Genomic DNA, 25,878 nt, shown 5'->3' on the forward strand with positions numbered 1-25,878 from the left:
TGGCTATGGTCATCCTTCAGCCTTGGTGTCCATTCCCTCTCATCTTTCGTGGCTAAGTTCAGTACACGGAATTTGTAGGTTATAATTTGTAGGAGGCCTGGCAGTCCCCATGTGTGGTTTGTGACCAGGCAGCTCATGCATCAACTCAGGGTCTCAGAGTCCTCAGCTCCAGTCCTGCCCAGGGGGCTCGAGTCTCTGGGCCCTGCCCTACCTTCCTTGGACTTCTGGAAGCACCAACACCTCTGCTTTTAGAAGACAGGGGTGTGTGGACCTGAAGAGGAGGACTCCTGGCTCTGAGACTTGCTAGCTGCTGGCTTTGGGCGATCTGCTCACCACCTAGCATGTTCTTTGTGAAGTGTGGATAATAAAAGAACTTATCTCAGAGGCCATTAGGAAGACAAACATGTCAATGCCTGCGTGGATGGTAGTGAAATCTGTTTGGAGTGAGTACTCAGCAAGTGTGTGGCCAGGTCTCCTCATCTTCTCCAATCTCTAGCTGAGAGTCTAAGACAAACACTGCACACTCCCTCACAGGTGGGACAGGTGGGGGGGGGTGGATGCCAGTGGTCCATGTGCTTCTCTAAGCACGATGTCACACATCTAGGCATTAAACAGAGCCCATGAGAAACTCTGATGTCAGCATTGGCAGCTAGCTGGTGCCTTTTGGGACAGGCTGGGGTCATCTACAAATACCTACAGCCTACAGAGCTGTGCAGACCCCTTGGTCCCACTGCTGACTGCCAGCCGGTGCTAGGTGCTGGGGAGTCAGGGGGGTCTTCCCTCACCAGTCGGGGGGAACATTGGCTACAAAGTCCGCTGAGGGTCTCCAGGCCCGAGCAGCCCTTGGGGAGAAAAGGGGAGGAGGGATCACAGCTAACCAATCCGAAGGTTTGTGCAATTGTCTGGACAATCCAGGTGGCTCAGCCCAGGGAGGAGTGATGGAATGCAGGCTCTGGTGGGGAAAGCATCGAGGGAGGAGACGGCTGGAACCCTAGGTTTCTGCCTGCGGGCGATGGAGGTGCCGTTCCCCAGGCTCAGGGTCGACGGCGGGGGCAGGGTGGGGCCTGGAACCGAGCGCGCGGACCCCTCCGCAGCGGAACGGTTTCCGCGGGGAGCGACGCGCAGCGGACCGGAATTAGGGACGGAAGTGCAGCGCGTTCAGTGACGATTGTGCGCCTCAGCCCGCCAAGTCCGAACCGGCTGACGGCGGAGGAGACGCGGTGTCGTGCTTCGGTGAACTGGGGTAAATTCCTGGGGACCCCGGGTCGTGCAAGGCTCCCCGCGGACACACGTTGGGCCGTGAATCGCACAGACCCTGGAACAGATACTTTTACCCGAGCGGCGCCTCCCGAAACTGCAGCTCCCGGCAGGCCCCGCGCCACTTTGCGCCCGCGCGTCGGCCATTCTGCCGCGCGGCCTTCTGGGGCCGGTAGTTTTCCTGTTCTCGTGGCCTGCGCCCCGCGCCGCGCGGAGCCGATTCCCGGGCGGTGGTTCCCCTGCGGGCCGGGCTCTGCAGGGAGGGCCGTCATTCGGTGTTTACGTGAACTGTCCGTTAGCCCCAGTGTCCAGGCGAAACTGGTACTGGACGTTGAGGCCGGCCCAAGCTGGGGGTCTGGCCTCTCCAGCTCCGCTGGCACTAAGTGAAATTACTGCAGGCGGAGCTTGTGGGACTGCACCCGGGCTCCGGCTGTCGTTGTTTCTGTGGGTCTGGCCGACTCTCCCCGAGCAGGACCCAGCTGCGCGGGGCGGGAGAACGAGGCAGGGCTGACGTGTAGGTTCCTCATCTTCCCGAGCTCCTTATGATAGGACATCACAGGCTTGCCTTCGACCTTGCAGGGGGCGGGGAGGGCCTGCCCCATCGATGGGTGAGGTGGCTTGGCACTCCAGAAAGGCCTGCTATAAGCAGTCTTGCCGTCTCTGCCATAGGGCTTCCTGCTGGGAGCAGGGTCACGTCCCAGCGCCGCTGGCTGGCATCACTTACCCGCAGTGGCGGAGATCCTGAGATGTTCAGAGGGGTTTTGTCTCACAGCCTGCTTATCAGCCAGCCTCAGTGCCTTCCTGAGAACAGGCCAGTATGCCCAAGATAGCCCTGAATGGCGTGACAGTGGACTTCCCCTTCCAGCCGTACAAATGCCAGGAGGAGTACATGAGCAAGGTCCTGGAGTGTCTGCAGAAGGTACAGCTGCAGATGGGGGGCTTTGTGCCCTGGGAGTGGGTCCACCTTCCTGTTCACTCCTGCTGGGCCCTGCTGGGAATGAGGTCTCCCTCTGGATACAGGACTCAGTCATAAATGGGGCTGGGGTTCTAGGAAAGATGATAGGGAAGTAGGCGGAAAAAGACACTTTTCGCTCCTAAGGATAGTCGTGAGGTCATAGGCTTGGGAGCACCCTGAGGCCCACTTGAGGATCCGGGGGAGGTATTTCCACATGGAGGGATAGTCAGTGCCCAACTGTCATTTTGGAAGGTCTTCAAACCCCAGGGGTGTGCAAGAAAGTTGGTGGGGGGGGGGTGCGGGCTGCTTCCTGCTGGCTTTCTTGGTAGGCTCTCTCACACCCTCCTGAAGCTCCCAGCCCCTGAGGGGCTCCTGACTGCTGTTCTGGACACGGACTCCTGCAGTGAGGAGCCTGGTGCCCAGTCCCGGGAGCGAGGGGCACAGCTTTGCTGATGTGCCTTTGTGTGTCTCAGGGTTTGCGGCTCGGGCTCCCGCCTGTGCATGCAGGTCTACATAGGTCGTCAGGTTCTGTTCAGACAGTGCGAATGTCTGCATGCAAAGTCGCAGAACAGTCTTCTGTCTTGAGACTTGGAACCTAATTAGTCACTTTACTACTTATGTTACGCGGAAAAATACTTTAGGTGATGTTCTGCAAGCTGTTTGTTAATGAGGGCTGAATTAACCCGGTAGCTTTTGGCTTTTGGTTTGAGAGTGGAAGCACTGTCCAGTTGTCCACTGTTCCCCAGGCCTTTCGCCACCTGCTGGGTGGGCTCTGCCTGGACAGAACTGCCCCAGACCAGTGTCAGGTGGGCGGTGTGGTCTGCACTGCCTCTCTCTGCTTCCCCGTGACCTTGTTCCTGACCCCGTTCAGAAAGTGAATGGCATCCTGGAGAGCCCCACAGGCACAGGGAAGACACTGTGCCTCCTCTGCACCACGCTGGCCTGGCGGGAGCACCTCCGTGACACCATCTCTGCCCACAAGATCGCCGAGAGGGCGCAGGGGGGGCTTTTTGTCGATCACACCTTGTCCTGGGGAGCTGCCGCTTCCGATGGAGACAGCACAGGTGAGGCTCCTCTCGGCCCCTCTGGGGCTCCGTAGAGAAGAAACGCAGGGACAGAGTGGGCTGGTGAGGCTGCTCCGTTCTTTCCCAGCATCTGGCCGTGAGCCTCAGGTCAGAGCCACGTGTTCACACTAGAACGCCGCGGCTAGCCACATAGCTCGTTCCTGGGGCTAGGTGCGCAGGGTCGAGTTGGCCACGTGCCCTTGGGTTAACAGCCTGCGAGAACATTGTCTGCCGGAACTGTGACCTGCCCTGCTTCCTTGTGTCTGGGCAGCCTGCTACTCGGACGTCCCAAAGATCATTTATGCCTCCAGGACCCACTCGCAGCTCACTCAGGTCATCAGCGAGCTTCGGAGCACCTCCTACCGGTAGGGCCAGGCGGCACTCACCCCTGCCTCGGAGTTACGGGGGGTTGGCCTTGGCCAGGTGGTTGATGGTGGCATTCTGCCTGGACTCTGCCCGGAGGGTACTGTCTGCTCCGCGTCCAGGGCTGTGTGCGGGCCAGGCTGACCCTGCTGCCCACTGCTTATGAGAAAGCGGCTGGGTTAGCGGCAGCCTGAGGTCCTGGAAAGCAGTGTGGTGTCAGCTGCGGGCGCGGGTCACCGTGGCAGGCGCGTGAAGGGGGCGGCCCTGCCTCTGTCGGAGCCCTGCACAGCTGCGGGGGTCCTGGCGTCCTGCCCCAGCCTCCTGGGTGGGGGAGCACAGAGTAGGTGGGGTCTCCTCCGTCTGCCCCGCTTCCCCTGCCTTGTCTCCTTGCTCACTCTGGGCGATTCAGCAGAGAGAGTGCCGCCCAAGCCTGGGGTCCGTTCTGGCCCCAGCCACTCCCTCTTGTGAGTTCTGTCTCCCACTGTGCCCCCCGCAGCGCATGCTCTTGCTGCCGGATGGCGCTGGGGGCTGGTGCCCTCTGGTTCTTGGACCCCACGGCTCTCTCTTCTGCCAGGCCCAGGGTATGTGTGCTGGGTTCCCGGGAGCAGCTGTGTATCCACCCTGAGGTGAAGAAGCAGGAGAGTAACCACATGCAGGTGGGCTCCTGGGGTGGCTCTTTCCTTCGGCTGTGCCCCCGCGGGACAGCCCGGTGAAGAGCTGGTGGGGGCAGGGCTGGGACAGGACTCGCTCTCCACACATCGGGCAGGGTGCTCCCTGGCTGGCCCGGTGCGCTGTCCTTTCTTGACCATGTGCCCGCCGGGCCTGCTCCCTCTTTTTCCCAGATCCACTTGTGCCGGAAAAAGGTGGCCAGTCGTTCCTGTCACTTCTACAATAACGTGGAAGGTGAGAGGGGGTTCGTGGAAGCCACTCCTGCTGCTCGCTCAGCGTACAGCCAGGTGGGCTTGGAGCACGTGCAGCCTCTTAGGCCTCGTGGCCTGCTGGCTCTCCCCTTCGGGCTCCAGAGTGGCCGCGGGGGCTCAGCGAGGTGCAGTGGTCCGAGCACTGTCTCCTGGCCGCGGGCCTGCCCTGGGTCATGTGCAGAACGGCTCATACGCCGGGGCAGGAGAGGCCTCCATCCCAGAGGGGCCTCCTGGCAAGGCTGGCCTTGCTGCGGTCTGGGAACTGGGATTTCAGGGCTTCGCCATTCCCTGGTAGGGGCTCTCAGGGCCTAAACTGTTGGTGCAAACAACATGGTTTATGCTGAGCAGAGTCTGGAATTGGGGTGCTCTCCAGCCAGGGCTGCCTACGTGACCAGCCCCCAGCAAAAGCCCTGGGCGCTGGGCTTCTGGCGAGCCTCCCAGTAGACAGCATTTCACATGTAGCCTCGGCTCATTCTGGGGGAGTTAGCTCAGGGAGGGGGTTCTGGAAGCTTCTCCGTGGTCTCCCGAGCTCCACCGGCTTTTCCTTCTGATTTCGGCATGTGTCCTTTGACCGTGGCTCCCCTGAGTCCTGGGAGTGCTCTGTCCTTTGGTGCTGTGTCGGGGAGTGGGCAGCCTCTCCCAGAGGTGGCTGAAGTGACTGGCACAGGGTCATGACAACAGCTGGCCCTAGTGTGGCTCGATGGGTGCATGTGCAGTTGCCCACGGCCTTGGTGCATACTCCTTCCTCTCCTCGGGCCCAGAGTGGAGGGCTGGCGCTGGTGCCCTTGACTCCAAATCTGTCAGATCTTTGCTTTTCCATGGTGGGGGTGCCCCTCACACCTGTCAAGGACTTCTGGAACCAAAAGCAATGGCAGAGGGGCTTCTTTGGGGTGTGGCCTTTACAGTTTCCTATCTGCAGCTAGAGCTCTGTGGCTTGTGTGTGGGTGGGGGGTGGGGAGGTCCCTGTTTCTTGCCTCTGGGTTGGGACTCAGATCCTGGCACAGAGGCGACATGGGCCCGAGAGCAATCACAAGACAGTGGTGGTGCTTTGGAGCACCCAGCATGCCAGGGCAACGCTTGCTCCTGGGGGCGGGAGCCGGGGATCCCCCACCTCCCAGTAATTGCCATCCCTGGGCCCCGTTCCCAGAGCTCGCTCTGCACCACCTTCTCGTTTGCTGTGTTGTTTGGTCTGGTGGCACCGAAGAGCCTTGGAACAGCAGCGAGCACAAGCCTGGCCTACGGGGGACTCAGACGAGCGCAGCCGCTGGCCCCGTGGCCCGGTGTCGGCTCTGGCCCTGGTTCGGAGACTGCTGACCGACTTGTTTGTGTTAGGGCTGTGGGTGTTGGGGTCGCTCTGACGGCATCGTTTCCCCATTACCTTATTTACCTTTTGCTCACAGCCCTCCGCCTTCAGTTCTGCTTTTGCGTGGGCACCGCAGACAGGCTCGTGAGGCCTGATGGCATCCTCTCTGTTTTACCCGTTGTGGCCGCCCTGACTTCCCTCCCCATATTCCAGGCAAAGAGGGTGGCATGCAGGTACCCCGTTCACGTGCCACAACCTTTGACAGCTCCTGATGGAACTGTCCCCACCACCTTCCCACAGCTGTTTGTGGGTCAGCTCTCCACTCTCCAGCCCTCACCTGCACTTCTTCTCACCTGCACTTCTTCTCACCTGCACTGTCTACACTCGTACCGTCGACACCCGCGCTGTCTTTGCCCACACCATCCCCCCCGCACCGTCCACACCTGCACCATCCCCCCTGCACCATCTCCCCCCTGCACCGTCCCCCCGACACCGTCCACACCTGCACCGTTCCCCCCTGCACCGTCCCCCCCCCGCACCGTCCCCACCTGCACCGTCCACACCTGCACTGTCCACACCTGCACTGTCCCACATGCACTGTCTCCCCCTGCACCGTCCACACCTGCACCCTCCTCCCCCCCCCACCGTCCCCACCTGCACTGTCTCCCCCTGCACCATCCCCCCCGCACCATCCACACCTGCACTGTGTCCCCCTGCACCGTCCCCCCCACACTGTCCACACCTGCACCGTCCTCCCCCCCACCATCCCCACCTGCACCGTCCACACCTGCATCGTCCTCCCCCCCAGCGTCCCCACCTGCACCGTCTCGCCCTGCACTGTCCCCCCCTGCACCGCTCCCCTGCACCATCCAGACCTGCACCGTCTCCCCCTGTACCGTCCCCCCCGCACCGTCTCCCCCTGCACCGTCGCCCCCTGCACCATCCCCCCCACACCATCCCCACCTGCACTGTCCACACCTGCACCATCCCCCCTACGCCTTCCACACCTGCACCGTCCCCCCCCCACCGTCCACACCTGCACCGTCCCCCCCTGCACCGTCCCCCCCGCACCGTCTCCCCCTGCACCGTCCCCCCCTGCACCGTCCCCCCTGCACCACCCCCACCTGCAGTATCCCTTACCTTGTCTGGTGGGTGCTGGAGCAGGGATGGGTCAGGAGTCCAGAGGTGGGTGGTGGGAGCTGAGGGGCACTTTCAGCCCAAAGTGGAGTCAATGCTGGAGCTGGCGTGTGCTGGTCCTCTGGGCTGCAGACCACCCCCCCTCCGATCTCCCCGCCCTGCACGGCAGAGTGTGGGTGCCGTCCCATCTGCCCTGCTGGCTCCAGCCTCCATCGGTCTTCCCCTGATCCCAGCCTCCGCGTTTTGCTCTGGTTCTTGCCGCACGCCCTGTCCGAGGTCCGTGTCTCAGCCTCCTCTGCCCTGCCGTGGGACGTGAGGGGGCATCGCCAGAAGCTGCCCAGCTCTGGGGACAGTGAGCAGAGACTGCAGGAGGGGTCTGAGAGGAGGAAAGGCACGTGTAGGAGGAAGAGAGGTGCAGAGCCGGAGTGCTGCCTGGCCTGCATCTGGGGAAGCAGGCGAAGGGCCCTGCTGGCCGCCCGCAGCATCTGCGCGCTGGGGTCCGCGCTGGCTGGGACCCCTTCACAACCCACACCCCTGCCCCAGGAAGGTGTCCGGGCTCCGGGCTGGCCTGCCACAGAGCCTGTGGTTGGCTGCTCTGTTGCTATGGCGGTGCCAGCTTGCAGCTTCTCTCCCTGCTGTCCCTGGGGGCATTTCGGGGTCGGGTCACTGTGTTCCGGCTTCTGCAGTGGACTGGGCCTGGTACCTGCCACAGTGGGGCCGGGAGCCAGAAGCCCAGTTCCACAGGAGGCTGCCCTGGGGCCCTCGGGTGTTTTTTAGAGGAGAGCCCTGGTCCCGCCAGCCTGGGCGAGGGCTCCCGAGTGGCCGGGTTAAAGCAGCTCCCCAGAGGGTTCCTGGGGCCCTGGGAAGGTCCTGTGCCCCTTCTGGAGCACCTTTCTGCCCTGGACCACCTGGCTGTCCAGCCAGCAGGGTGGACAGCCAGCAGGGTGTGGTGCTCATGGGCTGCTATCCCGAGGGAGGGGCCCTGGGTCTGTCAGGTGGGTTCTGCCTCGGGGCGCCCCATCCTTCCTGTCTGCCCTGCCTCTGCTCTGTGCTCCCTGCACTGTTGACATTTGGGGGTGGGGGCGGGGAGAGAAAGCAACTTGGTGCCAGACTGAAGCCTACTAGTAAGACAGATGCTCCCAGGGCACGGCCTCGAGAGTGTCTGGGATGGTGGTGACGGGCCGTGGGACTGTGCACCCCCTCCAGCCCCGTAACCCCCAAGTTCCCAGGGATCCCCTCTCCTATTTATCAGTCTCAGGCCAGCAGCCACCTTCTGAGGTACAGGGCAGGGCTTAAGGTCTGGGGTCCTTCCCAGGTGACCCTCAGGCTGACAGGGCAGGAGTTCTCTCTGGTGAGTCCCTGGCGGGGGGGTGCCCCCGTCTTGCCCCGAGGGAGAGTCTTGGGGTGGCCGTGGCCACTGCTCACTATGTGGGAGCCATGCTGTTCTGGGCGTCCCTCTGGGGTCTGCGGGGACTCAGTGGGCCTGAGGACACGTCTTTACTCCTGCCTCTTTCCCCAGAGAAGAGCCTGGAGCAGGAGCTGACTACCTCCATCCTGGACATTGAAGACCTGGTCAAAAGTGGGAACAAGCACAAGTAAGGCCCCCCCAGCCAGGCAGCAGCCACCGCGTCCTCCGGGCGGGTTCTGGCAGGACGCCATGAGCCGTGGTCCTCGTTGCCTCGACTGGTCATAAAGCTAACAGTTGCTCAGTGTGAAAAACGGAAGTGTCTCTGAGGAACACAGGCAGGGAAGCCGTCACCACCGTGCTGACGGGCAGCTCTGGCCTCCTGGAGGACGCACTGTGGCTTCCAGCAGCCGGTGGGCAGCGCACCTGCCCTCCCCACTTGGCCCGTTCCCACAGGACATGCCTGCCTCTCTGCTGTGTGTATCAGCCTCTTACGGCTTCAAGGCTCCGAGTTGTGCTAACGTGGGGCTCAGCGTTTTCTTTCTGACTGCCTCAGCTCTGTACCCAGGAATAGCATTGGGGTTTTTGTTTATGTAGAAATTTATTTTTTTTTTTTGCTTAAAATTTTTTTTTAACGCACATTCACTTATTTTTGAGAGGGCGTAAGCAGGGGAGGGACAGAGGGCGAGAGACACAGAATCCAAAGCAGGCTCCAGGCTCTGAGCTGTCAGCACAGAGCCTGATGCGGGGCTTGAACCCACGGACCACAAGATCGTAACTTGAGCCAAAGTCAGACGCTTAACCGACTGAGCCACCCAGGTGCCCCTGTTTATGTGGAATTTTCAATCGGTGACCCAGTCGAAGTCCCTGGTCAAAGACTCAGGTGTGAGTTGTGGGCCCTCCCACCGTCCCCAGGCTCCGGCTCCTGTCTGGGCCCCGTGCAGCACGAGGGCTCCTTCCTCACGCCTGCCCCGCAGCAGGAGCCCCTCCAGGGACCTGGTCCCCCCCTGTGGTGCTCACGGCGCCACCTCCCTGCTCCCCACAGGCTGTGCCCGTACTATCTGTCTCGGAACCTGAAGCAGCAGGCTGACATCATCTTCATGCCGTACAACTACTTGTTGGACGCCAAGGTGAGCCGTCTGCTCGCGTGGCTGCCGAGTGCCGACGTCAGCGGGTGTCCCTGGCCTCACAGGGGCCGGTGGGGCCTTTGCTCGTTCAGTTCCTGAGACTAGACCCTTCCTCAGGGCAGCAGGCGGGTGTGGCTGCAGTAGCCGCGGTGCTTGCGTCTGTCAAAACCCAACCACACACTTAAAACGGGCACTTTGTTTATGGAAACGTCAGCTGCAGTGGAGACACAGAAGTTCTAGTCCTAGACCCCAGCCACGTCACCCCGCCCCACCCCGAGGGAACGCTAGGCCGAGCCCCGCTTTGCTCCTTCTCCGTTCCTCGGGTGTGTGGCGAGCGCGGTGTGGGGTCGCGTACCTGCTCCCTCGTGCCGTGTGTGTCACCAGAAGGGCCACCTGAAGTCCAGCTCAGCGGCGGGTGGGTGGAGTGGAGGGGATTGCCCGCGGCTCCGGCGGTGCGGTGGTGATGCTTGGGGAGGAGGGGGAGGGCCGGCCCACCCCTGCCTGCCTTGTGCTTCTTGGCTCCAGCCCCGCGTCCTTCCCCTCTTGGTGCAGAGCCGCCGGGCGCACAGCATTGACCTGAAGGGGACGGTTGTGATTTTCGACGAAGCTCACAATGTGGTGAGTAGCTGGGTGGCCGTTGGCCACACCTCTCCTTTGCCGCCTTCCTGCGGAGAGCAGTGCAGACCTTTCCGAGCCCCAGGCGAGGCACACCGTCCGGCCCCGTGGCCCACTTCCACCTGGAATCCCCCCCAGTACCCCCCTCCCGTCTGTTTTGTTCTCTTTGTCTCTCAGTGGACGCCTGGCCTGATGCTCCTCGTTGGTGGCCATAACCAGACTCTGCTCAAAGAGGCCACCTCCTGGCCCCTCTCTCTCACCTGCACCCTGCCTCACATGTTCCTGTGACCCCCGCTCAGGGCCTGTGTTTCCAGGAATGGCTGGCCTTGGCCAGGGCACTGGAGGAAGGCTGCTTGGGTGCTCTGGAGCCTTGCGTCCTGGGACAGTGGTGGCCACTCTCAAGCTTCCGCTTGGTTCCGGGCATTGTTATGGGGGACGATAGGTCCAGTGGGCCAGATAGAATTTTTGAGGAAAACCAGGAATCTATATATTTTTTTTTTTTTTAATTTTTTTTTTTTCAACGTTTATTTATTTTTGGGACAGAGAGAGACAGAGCATGAACGGGGAGGGGCAGAGAGAGAGGGAGACATAGAATCGGAAACAGGCTCCAGGCTCTGAGCCATCAGCCCAGAGCCCGACGCGGGGCTCGAACTCACGGACCGTGAGATCGTGACCTGGCTGAAGTCGGACGCTTAACCGACTGCGCCACCCAGGCACCCCAAGGAATCTATATTTTTAAAAAAAACTTTTTTTAATGTTTATTTATTTCTGAGAGCATGAGTTGGGGAGGGGCAGAGACAGAGAGAGACACAGAATCTGAAGCAGGCTCCAGGCTCCAAGCTGTTAGCACAGAGCCTGACATGGGGTTAGAACCCACGAACCGTGAGATCGTGACCTGAGCCGAAGTCGGTTGTTCAACCGACTGAGCCACCCAGGCGCCCCTCTCTATTTTTTTTTTTTAAAGTTTATTTTGTTTTAGTAATCTCTACACCAAATTTGGGGCTTGAACTCAATCCTCAGATCAGGAGTCGCATGCTCTTCTGACTAAGCCAGCCAGGTGCCCCCAGAAATCTGTATTCTAATGGGAAATTTTCTGCTGACGAAGTTTCAGACACTCGTGTGGTTGGATGGCCATCTTTGGACCAGTTTGTGACCTGGCCTTAGAGACCGTGGAGGGGGGACTTTGGCGGGGGGGGGGGGGGGCCTCTGCTTCCTGTACCCTCATCCGCACCTTGGCTTCCTGGACCCCCGAGTCCCTGCCCTGTTTGGCTGTAGCGTGTATGCTGGTCTCTCAGGAAAAGATGTGTGAGGAGTCGGCATCCTTCGACCTGACCCCCCATGACGTGGCTTCTGGACTGGACGCCATAGACCAGGTCTTGGAGGAGCAGACCAAGGTGGCACAGCAGGGCGAGTTCCACTTGGACTTCAGTGCGGACTCTGCCGCCTCAGGTGAGTTTGCAGGTGGGAGACGAGAGACGAGACAAGCTGCCCGGTGGTCTCCGGTCCCAGCGCCTTCTTCAGTCGTTTGGGGACAAGGTGAACTTCTTTTTTCTTCAGCGTTTTACATTTGAGAGCAAGAGAGAGGGAGAGCAGGAGCAGGGGAGGGGCAGAGAGACAGAGATGAATCGGAAGCAGGCTCCAGGCTCCAAGCTGTCAGCACAGAGCCTGATGTGGGGCTTGAACCTGTGAGCAGTGAGATCCTGACCTGAGCCAAAGTCGGACGCTTAACTGACTGAGCCCCCAGGTGCCCCAAGATGAATTATGTTAGGAGGGTCTTGGGGCTTCACGGAGCAGGGAGTGGGTGCCCTCTGACCGTTCCATCATTCTCTGAAGACCTTTCCACAGTTTCCCAGCGGTAGAGACTCCACTGTATAAAAATGAAAACTACACGTGTTAACTGTGAAGTACGTCATTTATCAAAGACCCGCTAGCGTTACTCGTATGTGGCTTACTCTCCTCACAGTCCCCTCCCGGTGTTTTCCTGAACACAAGGGTAATTGTGCTGGACGTGCACGTGTTTGGTGGCCACGGTTAGTTTGCGTGGATCCGCTCCACGGCCTCTGTCAGTGGCTGACAAGGTCACAGCAGGACCGCTCTGCCGTAGGCACCTCCCCTGTCTGGTTGCTAGAGGTTTGGGACGTTTGCGCTCTGCACAGTGGCGTCTCCAGAGGCTTTGCTGTGTCGTGCCGTCAGGCTCGGGGTGCCGGCGGGGGCAGCTGGAGCTTCCTCTTTGCGACCGGAGACTGAACAGTCTCCAGAGGGAGCAGAGGCCCCCCCTGCGGGCTCCATGCTCCCTTCTTGCCCAGGGCACCTGCGTCTGCCCTCTCGGTCAGGCCTCCGCTGGCTTGCCCACAGCCCCGCGCCGATGGACGGAGGGTTCGTAAGCGGCGCTTGTGTGGTTGGCACAGAAGTTCTCAAATGTTTTGGTTTGGACCTTTATGTTCTTAACGCTTTACTGAATTCTGGGCGCCTGGGCGGTTCAGTCAGTGAGGTGTCTGACTTACGGTTCATGAGTTTGAGCCCCGCATCGGTCTCTGTGCTGACAGTGCACAGTCTGCTTGGGATTCTCTCTCTCCCTCTCTCTCGGCCCCTCTCTGACTCACGTGCACACTCTCTCCCAAAATAAATAAATGAAAACTTAAATCTAAAAAAGTTAAAGTTAAGAAGAAACCTTACTGATTCGTCTTCCCGTGAATGTTTATCAATGATTACTGTATTAGAAATGGAAACTAAACAAACAGAGACTAAACAGGTCACAACGATGTGTTTGTTCTTGTGAGTAACGAGCCATTACGCGTTACGTGAGGCTCCAGGGCTGCCGTAACAACACGCCATAAGCCGGGCGACCTGGAACAACAGGACCCCCCTCTCCCCGCCCCTGCCCTGGGGCCCAAGTCTGAGGCCCACACGTCGGCTCCACACTAAGGCTCCTGAGGCGTCTGGGGCGTCTGTCCAGCCTCCAGCCTCCGTTGTGTCTTCACGTGGGTTTCTCTCCCGTGTGTCTGTGTCCAAATGTCCCTCTTCTTGTAAGGACACCGGTCACGGAAGTAGGACCCACTGTCATGCACAGTGACCTCATCTTAACTTGATCATATCTGCAAACACCCTGTTTCCGGATACGGTCACACTCACAGAGACCACGGGTTAGGAATTGAACAGATCTTTTTATAGAACGTGGTTCAGTCCGTGGCACGTTGACACAAATAATGTTTTGTTTCCCTTCCTTCCTTCCTTTTCTTTCTTTATCTCTCTCCGCTCCCCTCCCTCTTCCTCCCTTCCTTCCTTCCTTTCTTTTGAGAGAGAGAGACAGAGAGAGAGAGAGCACGAGCAGGGGAGGGGCAGAGAGAGAGGGAGACACAGAATCCGAAGCGGGCTCCGAGCTGTCAGCACAGAGCCCGAGGCGGGGCTCGAGCCCAGGAACTGTGCGTGAGATCACGACCTGAGCCAAAATTGGACGCTTAACCGACTGAGCCACCCAGGTGCCGCGAGAACGTTTTTCTTAAAAAACGACTGTGTTTTAAAAATCGAAAGAGTGGCGTCTTGTTACGGTTAAAAAGATCTGTTTAACAATCTGGCTTTGTCAAAGGTGGTTGGGCCGTAACTTTCTGCTTTTGCTCTGATGCGGTACCGCCCATCACGTGCTGTGTTCATTTCCCGCTGCTGCTGTAGGTAGTGCCGGCAACGCCGGGCAACACAGATGTGTCGTCTTCTAGGTCTCCCGGGTCCGTCCAGGCCGGTCCATCCGAGGGGAAAGGCGAACCGTGTGTCGTGCTGAGGGGTGGCGTTGTCATGAAGACGGGTGCGGCCCTGCAGGCCCCCTGAGCCAGTCTCGGGCTCCGGGTCCCTGAGCCTCACAGGAGCTTGTCTGCCCCCGTGGAGCCCTGCCCGTGTGTACCTGTCTCACGTTTTCCCTTCATCAGAACTGCTGAATCAGAGCTGTGTTCGACGCCCGAATGCGCGTGTGTTTGAGTGAACAGCTACGTGTTTCTCTGCGAGGACGCCTAGAAGTGGATTATCCGGATGGATGGTCTTATGTTTTTCTTAAACCTCGTTATCTTGAAGTTTTTATTTTCAAGTCTGTGTCCCCTGAGAACTCTCCAAAGCGCAGTGACTTCGCCACAGTGTCCCAGTGTCCGCCATGCGACGTGCCCCCTCAACATGTGGTTTCAGACTGCTGTGCGTCCGCGGAAGTGTCCTGGCCTGCCGTGCTCCGCTCTTGTTACGGGCTCCGGTTTTCTTCTCCGGGGACGCGTCCAGAGCCTCCTCTGCCTCAGGGTCTTTCCTGTGTCTTCCCTGACTTGTGAAAAATGGCCCCCTTTCTCCTTCCGTTTCTCTGAAGTCGCCGTGGCAGGCGTCCGCTTTGGTTTTCCTTCCGATTCAGTCTTCGTTTTTAAAATCATCTTTTGTTTTTCTCCTGTTTCTATTTGAGTTCTGTGGACGGGTGATCTCTTTTTGTGCGTCCTTCCCGATACTCTGTATCTTAGCGTTCGTCTCCCAAGAACAAGGACACTCTCGTGTGGCCTTGCTCTGATCGGGAGACCAACATCGATAGTGCCCTCTTGTCAAGAATTTGTCCAGCCGTCCTCACTGTAGCCTGAGACACAACCAGAGGAAATGTCGTGGTCTGGGGGCCACACCGTGGCCGTGTCTCTGTGGCCTGAGAGCTGTGGTCTGGACAGATGTCCTCTTCTGTGGCCTAGATACCTGTGAAGAGAAAGGTTAGTTACATTCGACGCCCTGCACTTGGGACGTGTGAGATGTGCCCTCGTGACTCCGTTCGGGACCGCCCACAAGTGCCATGCCCTCGGGCTCGTATCGCAGACGAGGCTCGGCACGTCTGTGCGTGCGTTGTTGGTGACGCCAACTTTGATCGCTCGGTAAGTGACGACTGCCGGATTTTCCTGCTATGAAGTCTCTGCTCTTCCATCTGTAATTTCTAAGTAGCCTGTGGCGTCCGTTCGCGATTCGTCTCTGAAGTAACGATTACCGTAATGTTCGCAAGATGACGTGTCTTCTTTCCCCTGGATGCCGCTCATTTCTGAATTGGAATTTCCCTGTGTGGAAGACTTTGCTCCTCTACACGGCAGGGCAGCGTCCTTCCCGTGCGTGCGGGGTCGCGGGCTCACGCACACGCTCCAGTCTGTCTGAAGCCGCGCGTCTCATCCTCGCTTTCTCCCCGTCCACGTCGGTCTTCCCATCCATTTTGTCTTGTTTTTATTTATCTGTTTAAGTAATTTCTACACCCAGTGTGGGGCTCAAACTCAGGACCCTGAGGTCTAGAGTCGCCAGCCGGGAGCCCCGATCCATCCTTTTTATGTATTTATTTACTTTTAATTATATTTTTTATTTTTTAAAATTTACATCCAAGTTAGCATCTAGTGCAACAATGATTTCAGGAGTGGATTCCTTAGTGCCCCTGACCCATTTAGCCCATCCCCCCCCCACACCCTCCCCAGTAACCCTCAGTTTGTTCTCCATATTTGTGAGTCTCTTCTGTTTTGTCCCCCTCCCTGTTTCTATATTATTTTTGTTTCCCTCCCTTATGTTCATCTGTTTTTTCTTTTAAAGTCCTCATGTGAGTGAAGTCATATGATTTTTGTCTTTCTCTGACTGACTGATTTCTCTTAGCATAATACCCTCCAGTTCCATCCACGTAGTTGCAAATGGCAAGATTTCATTCTTTTTGATCGCTGACTAACACTCCATCGTATATATACATCACGTCTTCTTTATCCATTCATCCATCGATGGACATTCGGGCTCTTTCCACACTTTGGCTATTGTTGATAGTGCTGCTATAAACATGGGGGCTTTTTTTTTTTTTTAGAATTTTTTTTTTTAATGTTCATTTATTTTTGAGAGCGAGCGAGTTGGGGAGGGGCTGAGAAAGAGGGGGGACAGAGGAGCCGCTGTAGGCTCCAAGCTGTCAGCACAGAGCCCAATGCGGGGCCCTAATTCACAAACCGTGAGATCATGACCTGAGCTGAAGGCAGACGTTTAACCGACGGAGCCACCCAGGTGCCCCCCCCCACCATCCTTTTTTTGATAGTGGAAAAAGCTGGCTTCTGTTTTTCCCAATAGTCCACTTACTTGTTTTATCCTGGAATACCCAGACGGTTGTTTCTAAACAGCTCACGCATCCGTGATAGCGGCAGGCTTCCTCGCCAGAGCCGAACGCTCGCTCGTACCCGTTCTGTCGTCGGCCCAAGTGTGCAGCCCGCATACTGTGCCCTGGGGCTCGGCTGTGCCTGCAGCTCCACTGTCGTTTCATCATCCTCTCCGCTTCCTTTGTTCTCCTTTAGATTTCACTTCTTACGCATTTTTCTCCCTCTGTTGATTTTATCACGCCTTTGCTATTTCTTGAGCATTTGAAATGTTAACGTGGGTCCAGAAGTCATCGTCTACTCGAGAAGTGTCTTGTCAGTCTCTGGTTTATTCTGTTTTGGGCTATGTTTCCCCCACGAAAGCAGCAGATACAAGCGTGTGTTGCTGCCTCCCTCTTCTCCCCTGCACGCAGGGCCGTGTGCTCCTTGGAGACGCGTGTTTGCACCTTACTGCTTTCGTTCCTCGCATGCGCGGCCAAGGCCTCCCCTTGCAGAGGCTCCCTCCTCCTCGGCTGCCTGAGTCCCCCTGTGGATGTCCCATGTCCGTCTGTATGGCATCTAGGCTGTTCCCAACACCCCCGGTCACAAACGGCGCCGTGAGGGCAACATGGCACACGCACTTCAGGGTCAGCTCCAGGATCCGGGGCTGCTGTCGACAGGGAAGCATGCTGTTGGGCTGTTGAACCCTGGGCCCCTCATCACTGGTGGCAGGGGACCGTTTGCACTCCCACCGGCAGTGGGCAGGGGTCTGTGTCCCCACAGCCTTGGCCACAGAATGCGACGTTGGGCCTTTTCATCCTGCCGGTCTAATAGACCGGGCTGCGGTGTGCTGTTCGTTTGCTTTCCTTCCGGGAGTGAAATTGAAGGCTTTTTCAGTTGTTTCAGGAATGTGGATTTTGTTCTGGGAAGGGCTGTGCTGTGGGTGTGGAGTGGCTGATATCTTTAGTTTTCATGTGATGTCCTTGTTCTGTCCTGGAAAACCACGTGACACCAGCCACCACCCCCCCACCCCCCCACCCCCCCCCCAGCCAGCTCTCGTCTGTGAGTTTCTCAGACTTTCCTTGAGTTTGAAAAACCTTGACAGTCGGGAGGAAGGTTGATAAGGCCTTTTGCAACATGTGCCCTAATCGGATGCATCTGATGTTTCTCTCAGGGCTGTGCTGGGGCTCCTGGGCTTGGGAGAGTGCCCTTCTTGTCCCGTCTCGCCAGCTGTGTGTGACTTAGGACCCTCGGCCGGGACCGCCAGGCGAGCCCCTTTGTGTGCGGGGCCTCTTTGCAGTCACTGGTTTCTTCTCCTTTCCACCCCGTCCTCCCTGGAAGGAGGCCGCTCAGCACAGCCCACACCTGGGGCCCGTTCCCCTCGGTGTCCCTCTCTGGGACTGCACACAGGCCCGTGGTCTCAAGTGATGCCAGCTGGGGTGCCCGGTGGGCTTAGTCGGAAGAGCGTGTGATGCTTCATCTCGGGGTTGTGAGTTTGAGCCCCACATGGGGTGTAGAGATTTTTGTGAATAAATAAAACCTTAGAAAAAAAAGACGCCAACTAACAAGCACAAAAAAAGATAAATTGGACATCATTGAAATTAAAAACTTAAAAAAGAATTTTTTTAAGCTTATTTTGAGAGAGAGAGATGGGGAGGCGCAGGGAGAGGGGGAGAGAGAGAATCCCAAGCAGGCCCCACACTGTCAGCGCAGAGCCCAATGTGGGGCTCGAACTCATGAAGCCATGAGGTCATGACCTGAGCTGAAATCGAGAGTCAGGTGCTTAACCAACTGAGCCTCCCCAGATGCCCCTGGTGATATTGTTTTTATAGGAAAAGCAGAATAGATGCTTGTTTTTTTGTTTTCCTTTATTTTCCCAATTTTCATATTTGGGAGTTTATTCTCGACTGCTTACTGGTCCCTTGTCCCCCTCAGGAGAGTAGGGGTTTTCTGTTGAAAAAAAATTTTTTTAATGTTTATTTATTCTTAGAGAGAATGAGCAGGGGAGGGGCAGGGAGAAGGAGACACAGAATCCAGAGCAGGATTCAGGCTCCGAGCTGTCAGAGCAGAGCCGGACGCGGGGCCTGAACTCTTGAACTGCAAGATCGTGACCTGAGCCAAAGTCGGACGCTCAACCGGCTGAGCCCCCCACGCGCCCCTCAGGACAGTAGTTTTAACGTCATCAGTGGGTACTTGTGTTTCAGCACGGTCTGCTCTAAGCCTCATCCTCCCTGAACTCAGGGTCCCATCTTTGGCCGTTAGCGTGGCCCCGCCAGGCCTTGAGGGAGACTGGGATATTCCTCACCTGTCCTCGCTTTTCCTGTCCCTCATCTGGCTCCAGCCAAGTCTCCAAGCAGTCCTGGTTTCCTCTCGTGGGAGATCTGATCTCGCAAGAGCCACGATGCGGGCGCTGGGACACTTTGTAGCTGGGTCGTTGTCCTGGGCCTCCAGCGAGCATCCGAGTGTGCGTGTGCTCCCGTGTCCCTAGAGGTGAGACACCGCCAGCTCACACCGCTGCTTCTGGCCTGCGTTCGGGCTGCAAGGGTTCAGAGCCTGTTGGACTGGTCTGTGCGAACCTCCAGACCGCCACGACTTGGGGAAACTGGCAGGAATCCGGCCCGAATCCTGTCTCCAGGATGCGGTGCGTGGCGGTGGAAAGTGATTGTGCGTTTGCCGCTCTCCCAGGGCTGCGCATGGAGTTGGAAGACCTCGCCAAGCTCAAGGGTGAGTGCTGCCCTCCCCCGCTGCAGCGTGGCCGGGCGGGCTGCACCTGACGACCCCTTGCCCACAGTGATCCTGCTTCGCCTGGAGGGGGCCATCGATGCCGTTGAGCTGCCGGGGGACCAGAGTGGTGTCACCAAGCCAGGGAGGTAAAGGACAGTGGGTGTGCCCGGCTCTCCTTACAGTGCCCAGCTGCCCTGGCCCCGGCCTCTCCAGCTCTGGCCCAGCCCTTGGGCGACAGCACAGCCACCCTTCAGAGTGAGGAGCTTCTGTGCGCATCTTCCCGCCAGCCTCCTCTTCCGGCCGCCCGTAGGCCCGGATGGCTGGCCGGGGTGCGCAGGACCGTGGTCTCAGCAGCCCAGGGCACCTGGCTTTATTTCCTAAAGGCAGGCGAGGGATCGTGGCCTGGGGCCAGTTGTAGCTTTCCTCAGGGCACAATTGACAGCTGTGCTGGGATCCAGCCTCAGGTTCTCGAGGTGTGGAATGTCCTAGAATGTGCTGGAGCACTGCTGTCTGCCTTCTTCCTGAGCCCATCTGTCACACTGTGCTCAGAGCCTTGTGGGACTCCCACTTGCTTCCCAGCTGCTCCAGGCCCTTCGGCCTTCACGGCCCAGTCGGCAGGGCTTACCTGCCTCCCAGAGCTGCCCTGTGGGGCCTTGCCTTTTCCTTCACACTCAGGGCTCTGAAGTTTGGCCTCCTCTCAGGGGGCGGCCTGGGCCCTGCCTGAGCCTCTGTCCTCTGCAGCTACATCTTTGAGCTGTTTGCCGAAGCCCAGATAACCTTTCAGACCAAAGGCTGCATCCTCGACTCCCTGGACCAGATCATCCAGCACCTGGCAGGACGTGAGTCCCCATTGGGCCCCGCGGCCACCTTGGCCCCCACACTGGCCCTGACTCAGGGCTGTAGCCTGCTGCACCCCCAGGCAGGAACGTTGCCCCCAGATCCCCCTTTCTGCCTGGGGTGTTGAAGCCTCGCTGCCGTTCAACGGGCATGTGTTTTGTAAAGCATGTTCCCTGGTCAGCCCCGGAGGGGAAGAGTGGTGAGGCACCTGCTAGGCGACTGAGCCACGGGTCCCGCCAGCCTCTCCCCTGAGCCCCCCGCATCCCGTGTCCACCCAGAGGCTGTACCGTGGGCCCACTTCTGCTGGGTGGGGCCTTGTTCTCATCTCAGACGGTCACTTTGCTGTGCTCCTGGGCCCTGGGGTGGCCCAGCAGCCTCAGCCCTACTTGAGCACAGAGCCTGTTCTCCGTCCGCCGACCCCCCGGAGACGTTCTGGCAGCAGTGTGGGAACTGCCCCCCGGCAAGGGCGCGCCCCACACCAATGCTGGGTTGAGGCCAAGCTTGCTCGTGGCTCCTGAGGGCGGAGGGTCCGGGGCCTCCCCTGGCGGAGGTGCGGGATGGCCAGCGCCTGCTGCTCCCACAGGTACGGGGCCGTTCACCAACACAGCGGGGCTGCAGAAGCTCTCAGACATCATCCAGGTAGGGTGGGCTTATGGCGAAGGTACGGCTTCTCCTTTCCTGATGGGGGTCGAGGGGTGCCTCCTTCTCCCAGGTTTGGGGCAAGGCCAAGGCGCCCACACCACATGCTTCGAATCAACACCTGAAGCGTGTCTCCTCTTACCTGGAGGTGCTCTGCGAGGCCTTAGGGGAGCGGGCCGTGCTTGGCTGCTCTGGGCAGTCAGGTCCAGGGTGGGTTCCCCGGGGGCCAGGGGGCGTGGGGGCCTGGCGGGGTCCCCTGGGTTTCAGGCAGGCTTAGTGGCCACACCGTCCGCTCTCACCTTTTCTCAAGTAATTTCTTGAAGCAGCTTTTCAGAGGTAAGTCAAAGCATGAGTCCATCACAGAGTGAGAGGCCATCGACTCTGTCTACCCAGCCCCGTTGTCTGGCCACTGGGCCAGCCCACCCAGAGAGGCATTCAGATACTAGGGGTGAGTGCGTTTGGGCAACGCCTGTGAGCCCAGGTGGGGCCCATGGGGCTGGCGTTCAGAGTCGGCAGGCGCGGCCAGCATGTTCTCTGGGCCAGACTGGCCTCACTCTGGCCTCTGGGATCCACTTTGGGGTGAGGGCAGCCCCTCCTGGCGCATGCAAACCCCACCTTTCCCTAGCCAGGCCACCAGTGGGGACATCACACATCTCAGGGCCTGTGGACACGGCCGCCTCCTGACCCCCAGGGTGCTGTCGTGTGTCCAGCTAGCTGTCTTTGGGTCTGGCTGAGCCACTTCTCAGCTCAAGTGGACAAGCCAGGGTCTGTTTCCCTCAGTCGAGTGGCTGCCGGGCCAGCTGTCGAGGACCGTCCCTTTCTGAGGAAAAGGACCCTATGACGAGGGCCCCACTAGCCCTTTCTTAAGAGGACTCTTGGTGCTAGTGGTCCTTGCTGAAACAAGACACAGGAGGCTCTGTGCTCTGTGGTGCTTCTTCACACCTGCATGGCCAGGCGGGGGAGGTCCGACTGGGGTGGGGGGAGGCCAGGCTGGGAGGCCCGACTGGGGTGGGGGGAGGCCAGGCTGGGAGGTCCGACTGGAGTGGGGGGAGGTCCGATTGGGGTTGGGGGGAGGCCAGGCGGGGGAGGTCCGACTGGGGTGGGGGGAGGCCAGGTTGGGAGGCCTGACTGGGGTTGGGGGGAGGCCAGGCGGGGGAGGTCCAACTGGGGTTGGGGGAGGCCAGGCTGGGAGGTCTGCCTGGGGTTGGGGGAGGCCAGGAGGGGGAGGTCCGACTGGGGTTGGGGGAGGCCAGGCGGGGGAGGTCCAGCTGGGGTTGGGGGGAGGCCAGGCTGGGAGGTCTGCCTGGGGTTGGGGGAGGTCAGGAGGGGGAGGTCTGACTGGGGTGGGGGGAGGCCAGGCTGGGAGGTCTGCCTGGGGTTGGGGGAGGTCAGGAGGGGGAGGTTCGACTGGGGTGGGGGGAGGCCAGGCTGGGAGGTCCGACTGGGGTGGGGGGAGGTCCGATTGGGGTTGGGGGGAGGCCAGGCGGGGGAGGTCCAACTGGGGTGGGGGGAGGCCAGGCTGGGAGGTCTGCCTGGGGTTGGGGGAGGCCAGGAGGGGGAGGTCCGACTGGGATGGGGGGGAGGAAGGAGGAGCTAGGAGTGGGTGATCCTGCAGCCCAGGGAAAGGCAGGTATACGTCCCCCAGAGCCACTGTGATCTGGTACCTGGAGCTCCGTCTCCTTGAGTGTGAAGTGTGGGTAGGTGTTGTCCTGGGGTGCCAGGCCCTGCCTTGCTGTCCTCCCAGCACTTCTCTGAGGCGCTCCAGACCACTGCTGCCTGGGGCCATGGCCCCTTGTGACTGTCGGGTCTCTGGGTACCCTGGCCCCTGTCTGAGACTCCTGCCAGGCGGGCCCTCTCCTCTGAGCTGCTCCCTGCGTGTACTCCCCACTGATCTCAGGGTCCCTGCAGATGAGCGGGCGCTGGGCTAGGGCTGCTGTCCCCTCCACAGGTGCCCTGAGCTCAAACCCGGTCCCACGCAGCCCCCTCTGCTCCCCAGATTCTCCCCCGCAGACTCACTGGAACCCAAGCACCCCTACCCCATTGGTTTGGAATTTCTTTTGGCAGCCGCTCTCAGTGGGCCTGGCAGATGGCTCCGTGTCGCTGCCCGCCCGGTGCTGCCTGTAGGCCAGCTTCTCTCTCTGGTGTGTCCCTTCCAGCTGGAGGAAGCGTGACCGGGCTCTTGGTCCTCCCAGACCTGACTCCTGTGGGAAGGGGGTGTGCTGGGCTGGCCCCAGGGCTGCAGGGGGTCAGTAGGCTGGCCAGACAGGTAGCCCATGTCACAGGCCGCACTGAGAGCACCCCCAGGCGGGCTGTAGAGCCTCGTACCTCCCGAAACTCAGATCCCCTCAAGGTAGGGTGAGAAAGGGGGTCTGCAGCCCACACAGACAGAGGCAGCCTCAGGAGGGATGGGGCAGGTGCAGCCTGCCCTGGGGCGGCGTGAGACCTGCTCACCTGCAAAGCCGTGGACAGGAAGCCGCTGGGCCCCAGGGCATCCTGGGGCACTCTTGGTGTTTCTGTTGGCTTCCTGGTACTGTCTTACTAAGTTTTCCTTCTAATTGTAAAAGTCGTTTGGTTTTCTGAGCAGTCCCGCCACGTGGTTTGTTAACTTCCAGCGTCGTGCGCCTTCTTCCCTAAAGTTATCTCTCGACTCTTTTTCTCCATTTGTTGCCTTGGCCAAGAGTATGGTTCTCTTTATTTTAGTTAGGGGTCGCTTTTGTCTTCTTACTTCTGGGGGTGAACTGAGTCCTTTCCTCTGGCTCCCTGACCACCCCAGGCCTGCTCCCTGTGAGAGCACACGGATTAGCTACCACAGAGGGGGCCCTGCGGGATGGCTGTGTCTCCGGTGCCGTGGGGTCCTTTAGGAGAGGGGACAGGCAAGTGCGACTCCTGCCCCTCGGCCTGGAGTCCCACAGCAGGGATGCCATGAGCTCAAAGGCAGGGTAGGGGATGACAGTGCCCTGAGCATCCATCCCATGTGTGGGGGCGACTCAGGAGTGGTGGCCCCTGCTGTACGCTGTGTGACCAGCGTGTCTCTGCTGAGTTTGTCCCCCACGTCTGCTTTTCAGATTGTGTTCAGTGCAGACCCTGCGGAGGGCGTTTCTAGTTCCGTGATGGGGCCTGGGGTCTCTCAATCCTACAAGGTAGGGGCTGCCTCGGGGACGGGGGGACCCTGGGGCTGGGTCTCGGGATGCTGTCCCCTCTGTCCCTCCAGGTGCACATCCACCCTGATGCCGGTCACCAGAGGACAGCTCGGCGATCAGATGCCTGGAACGCCACGGCGTCCAGAAAGCAAGGTATGGTGCCTGGGGGGCGGGGCCGCGCTCCCCTGTTCCAGCTCCGCACAGCGCCCCCGGCCCCCCCGCCCCGGGCGCAGCCTGCCCCGCGTGACCCCACAGCTCAACCAGACAGAGCTGGCGGAGACAGAAGGGCCTCAGAGCTGGCCGACAGCACAGGGCCTACCCAGAGTCACCTGAAGGGCTTCCGTGGAGCGAGGGCACAGCCAGGTCCCCCACCCCACGGGGAGGGGAGACCTGGGCACGTTCACGTCGGCACAGGTGTGCTGCTTTAATGCCGTCCCACCGAGCAGACACGTGCGGGGCCAGCTCAGGCCGAGGCCACTCTCCAGACCCCAGGGTCGTGTGTGATGGCCACTCCGGTCCCTCTGGTGCTGCCTCTGTTACCCTGACCCCACGTCCCACTCTCCAGGTTTGTTACTGGTCTTACCTGCTTCCACGTGTCCTGGAGACGGGGCCACTTGTGACTCTTGAGGATGGGGTCTGTGTCAGGCATCCCGTGGCTCTTGGTGTGAGGCTAGGCTGGCCTGTCCTGGCCAAGGTGTGTTTCCCTGTGGTGTGGTGTGGTCCACACTGGTGGTGGCCAGTGTCCCGGCAATCCCAGGCAGAGTTCAGCACCCCGTGCAGCCTGGCCTTTGGAGTGGGCTTTGCCAGACACGTCTGGGGCAGTGGGTCCCAAGGTCAGGTCACGGTCCTGTCCCGGTCACCCCTCAGCATGGCCGGTGGTCTGTGTTCCGGGCCCAGCCCCCAGCCCTGCCGGCACACCCCCTTCCATGCCGCTGTCAGCCATCCCACGGAGCCGAGCAGGAAGAGCTGGGCTGGGCCCATGGGCAAGGCTGGCGCCAAGCAGGAGGGTTACAGGGTGCCCTCGGCGGGTCACCTGGCCTCTCAGAGCAGGAAGTAGCTTCCATGAAAGGCAGGGAGACCAGCGCAACCCTCGCGTGTTGTGAGGTCACAGGAAGCAGTTTGCGCCAGCACTGGGGCCTGCCCCCCCTCCCCGCCCTGGGGGAGCACTCACACGCGGGCAGGGTATGCAGGTATCCATGGCCAGCGGGGCGGGGCGTCCCCTGTGTCCTGTGTACTTCAGAGCTCATGTGAATTCTCAGAAATAGCCGCCCCGAGTTGGGCGTTTGTGGGAAACTGGTTCATTGCTGACCTTCCCGAGAAGCTAGGATGTGCGTGAGCAAGGGGAGGGCCGGCCCTGCTGGGAGAGGCCAGAGCACCCAGCCCCCACTCTCCCCCCCCATCTCGGGCCAGATTCCCACCTGAAGGTGGAAAAACCTTCTCTGGCCCCAGGAGGGGACTGGTTCTTTTCTGGAAACAGCCCTGCTGACCCATGACCTAGTGTGGACTTTGGAGTGCTATTTAAAGTCATTCTGCTTGTGCTGGTTTAATTTCCTAAGCTTCCGGACCCAGCTGGGGGCCAGTAGGAGGCAGGCACTTTTAGGAACGGCCGCTTCCGGACACCACTGTCTTGTTGCCGGTGACTTCAGCGCTGGCGCTGCCTGCGGGGGGGGGGGGGGGAACGACGGTCCCCTCCGGGAAAGCGCTGGCCCCGCCCTCCAGGGACGCGCCGACCCCGCCCCTCCAGGGAAGCACTGACCCCGCCTCCGGGAAGCACGGCCCCTCCCTCCTCCTCCTCGAGCAGAGCTTGGGTTCTGCTTCCTTTTCCAGGTGTGCCCTTCAGCCAGGGGCACGTGATGGCAGCCTGCCTGCCTGCTCTCGGTGCCCTGAGCCACACGTCCGTGTCTGCAAGTCTAGGTTGGGTTGGCTGGCCTTTCTGGAGGTGACCCCCAGTATGTTCCCCTTGCGGGTCTGCTCTGGGTCCGCCCATGCTCCCAGGACGCCTGAAGGAAGAAAGAGGGGCCCTGGCCCAGACCCTCAGCTCAGGGCTCAGGCAGGTCCGCGTGTTCAGACATGTACGTGTGGGCTGCGGGGCCCAGCGGCCGCCTGTGGCAGGCCTCCTGTGTCCCACCCAGCCTCACACTCCCCCTCGCAGGGAAGGTGCTGAGCTACTGGTGCTTCAGCCCCGGCCACAGCATGCGCGAGCTGGTCCGCCAGGGCGTCCGCACCCTCATCCTCACCAGCGGCACACTGGCCCCCGTGTCCTCCTTCGCCCTGGAGCTGCAGATGTAAGGCTGCCCTGTGCCCTGTGG

At 60.0% G+C, this 25,878-nt stretch overlaps 1 protein-coding gene and 1 long non-coding RNA gene across 14 annotated transcripts in view; one reads left to right on the plus strand and one right to left on the minus strand.

Annotated features, from left to right (window-relative positions):
* The first annotated feature begins 1,104 nt into the window (after positions 1-1,104).
* The window catches only part of RTEL1 (regulator of telomere elongation helicase 1), a 32,548-nt gene continuing 7,774 nt past the window's right edge, over positions 1,105-25,878 (plus strand). For 6 of the 11 annotated variants that reach the window (XM_086702720.1, XM_086702727.1, XM_086702726.1 and 3 more), the window contains exons 1-17: positions 1,105-1,243; positions 1,927-2,176; positions 3,084-3,276; positions 3,548-3,641; positions 4,214-4,295; positions 4,482-4,542; positions 8,519-8,594; positions 9,450-9,534; positions 10,084-10,149; positions 11,442-11,595; positions 18,915-18,953; positions 19,021-19,099; positions 19,695-19,792; positions 20,374-20,429; positions 23,495-23,569; positions 23,641-23,722; positions 25,722-25,854. In XM_086702720.1, coding sequence (XP_086558846.1) covers positions 2,075-2,176; positions 3,084-3,276; positions 3,548-3,641; positions 4,214-4,295; positions 4,482-4,542; positions 8,519-8,594; positions 9,450-9,534; positions 10,084-10,149; positions 11,442-11,595; positions 18,915-18,953; positions 19,021-19,099; positions 19,695-19,792; positions 20,374-20,429; positions 23,495-23,569; positions 23,641-23,722; positions 25,722-25,854 — 1,475 coding nt within the window. In that variant the 5' untranslated portion in view covers positions 1,105-1,243; positions 1,927-2,074. Of the gene's footprint in view, positions 1,244-1,314; positions 1,772-1,926; positions 2,177-3,083; positions 3,277-3,488; positions 3,642-4,213; positions 4,296-4,481; positions 4,543-8,518; positions 8,595-9,449; positions 9,535-10,083; positions 10,150-11,421; positions 11,596-18,914; positions 18,954-19,020; positions 19,100-19,694; positions 19,793-20,373; positions 20,430-23,494; positions 23,570-23,640; positions 23,723-25,721; positions 25,855-25,878 lie in introns of those variants that run through there. The other 5 variants (XM_086702728.1, XM_086702722.1, XM_086702721.1 and 2 more) reach the window with 5 other exon arrangements.
* Positions 11,088-25,726, minus strand: LOC147582888 (uncharacterized). 3 transcript variants are annotated; one of them, XR_015249604.1, is made up of 3 exons: positions 24,153-25,726; positions 18,535-18,713; positions 11,088-14,850 (listed from the first exon to the last, which is right to left on the minus strand). It is a non-coding gene; the product is annotated as an uncharacterized LOC147582888 (long non-coding RNA). The 3 variants fall into 3 exon arrangements; XR_015249605.1 differs by lacking the exon at positions 24,153-25,726 and having other exon boundaries at positions 11,088-12,013; positions 18,535-19,699; XR_015249603.1 differs by lacking the exon at positions 24,153-25,726 and having other exon boundaries at positions 18,535-19,699.

Source organism: Puma concolor, chromosome A3, assembly GCF_028749965.1.
Source record: "Puma concolor isolate L17-30 chromosome A3, mPumCon1.1.hap2, whole genome shotgun sequence".
NCBI classification, from domain to species: domain Eukaryota; kingdom Metazoa; phylum Chordata; class Mammalia; order Carnivora; family Felidae; genus Puma; species Puma concolor.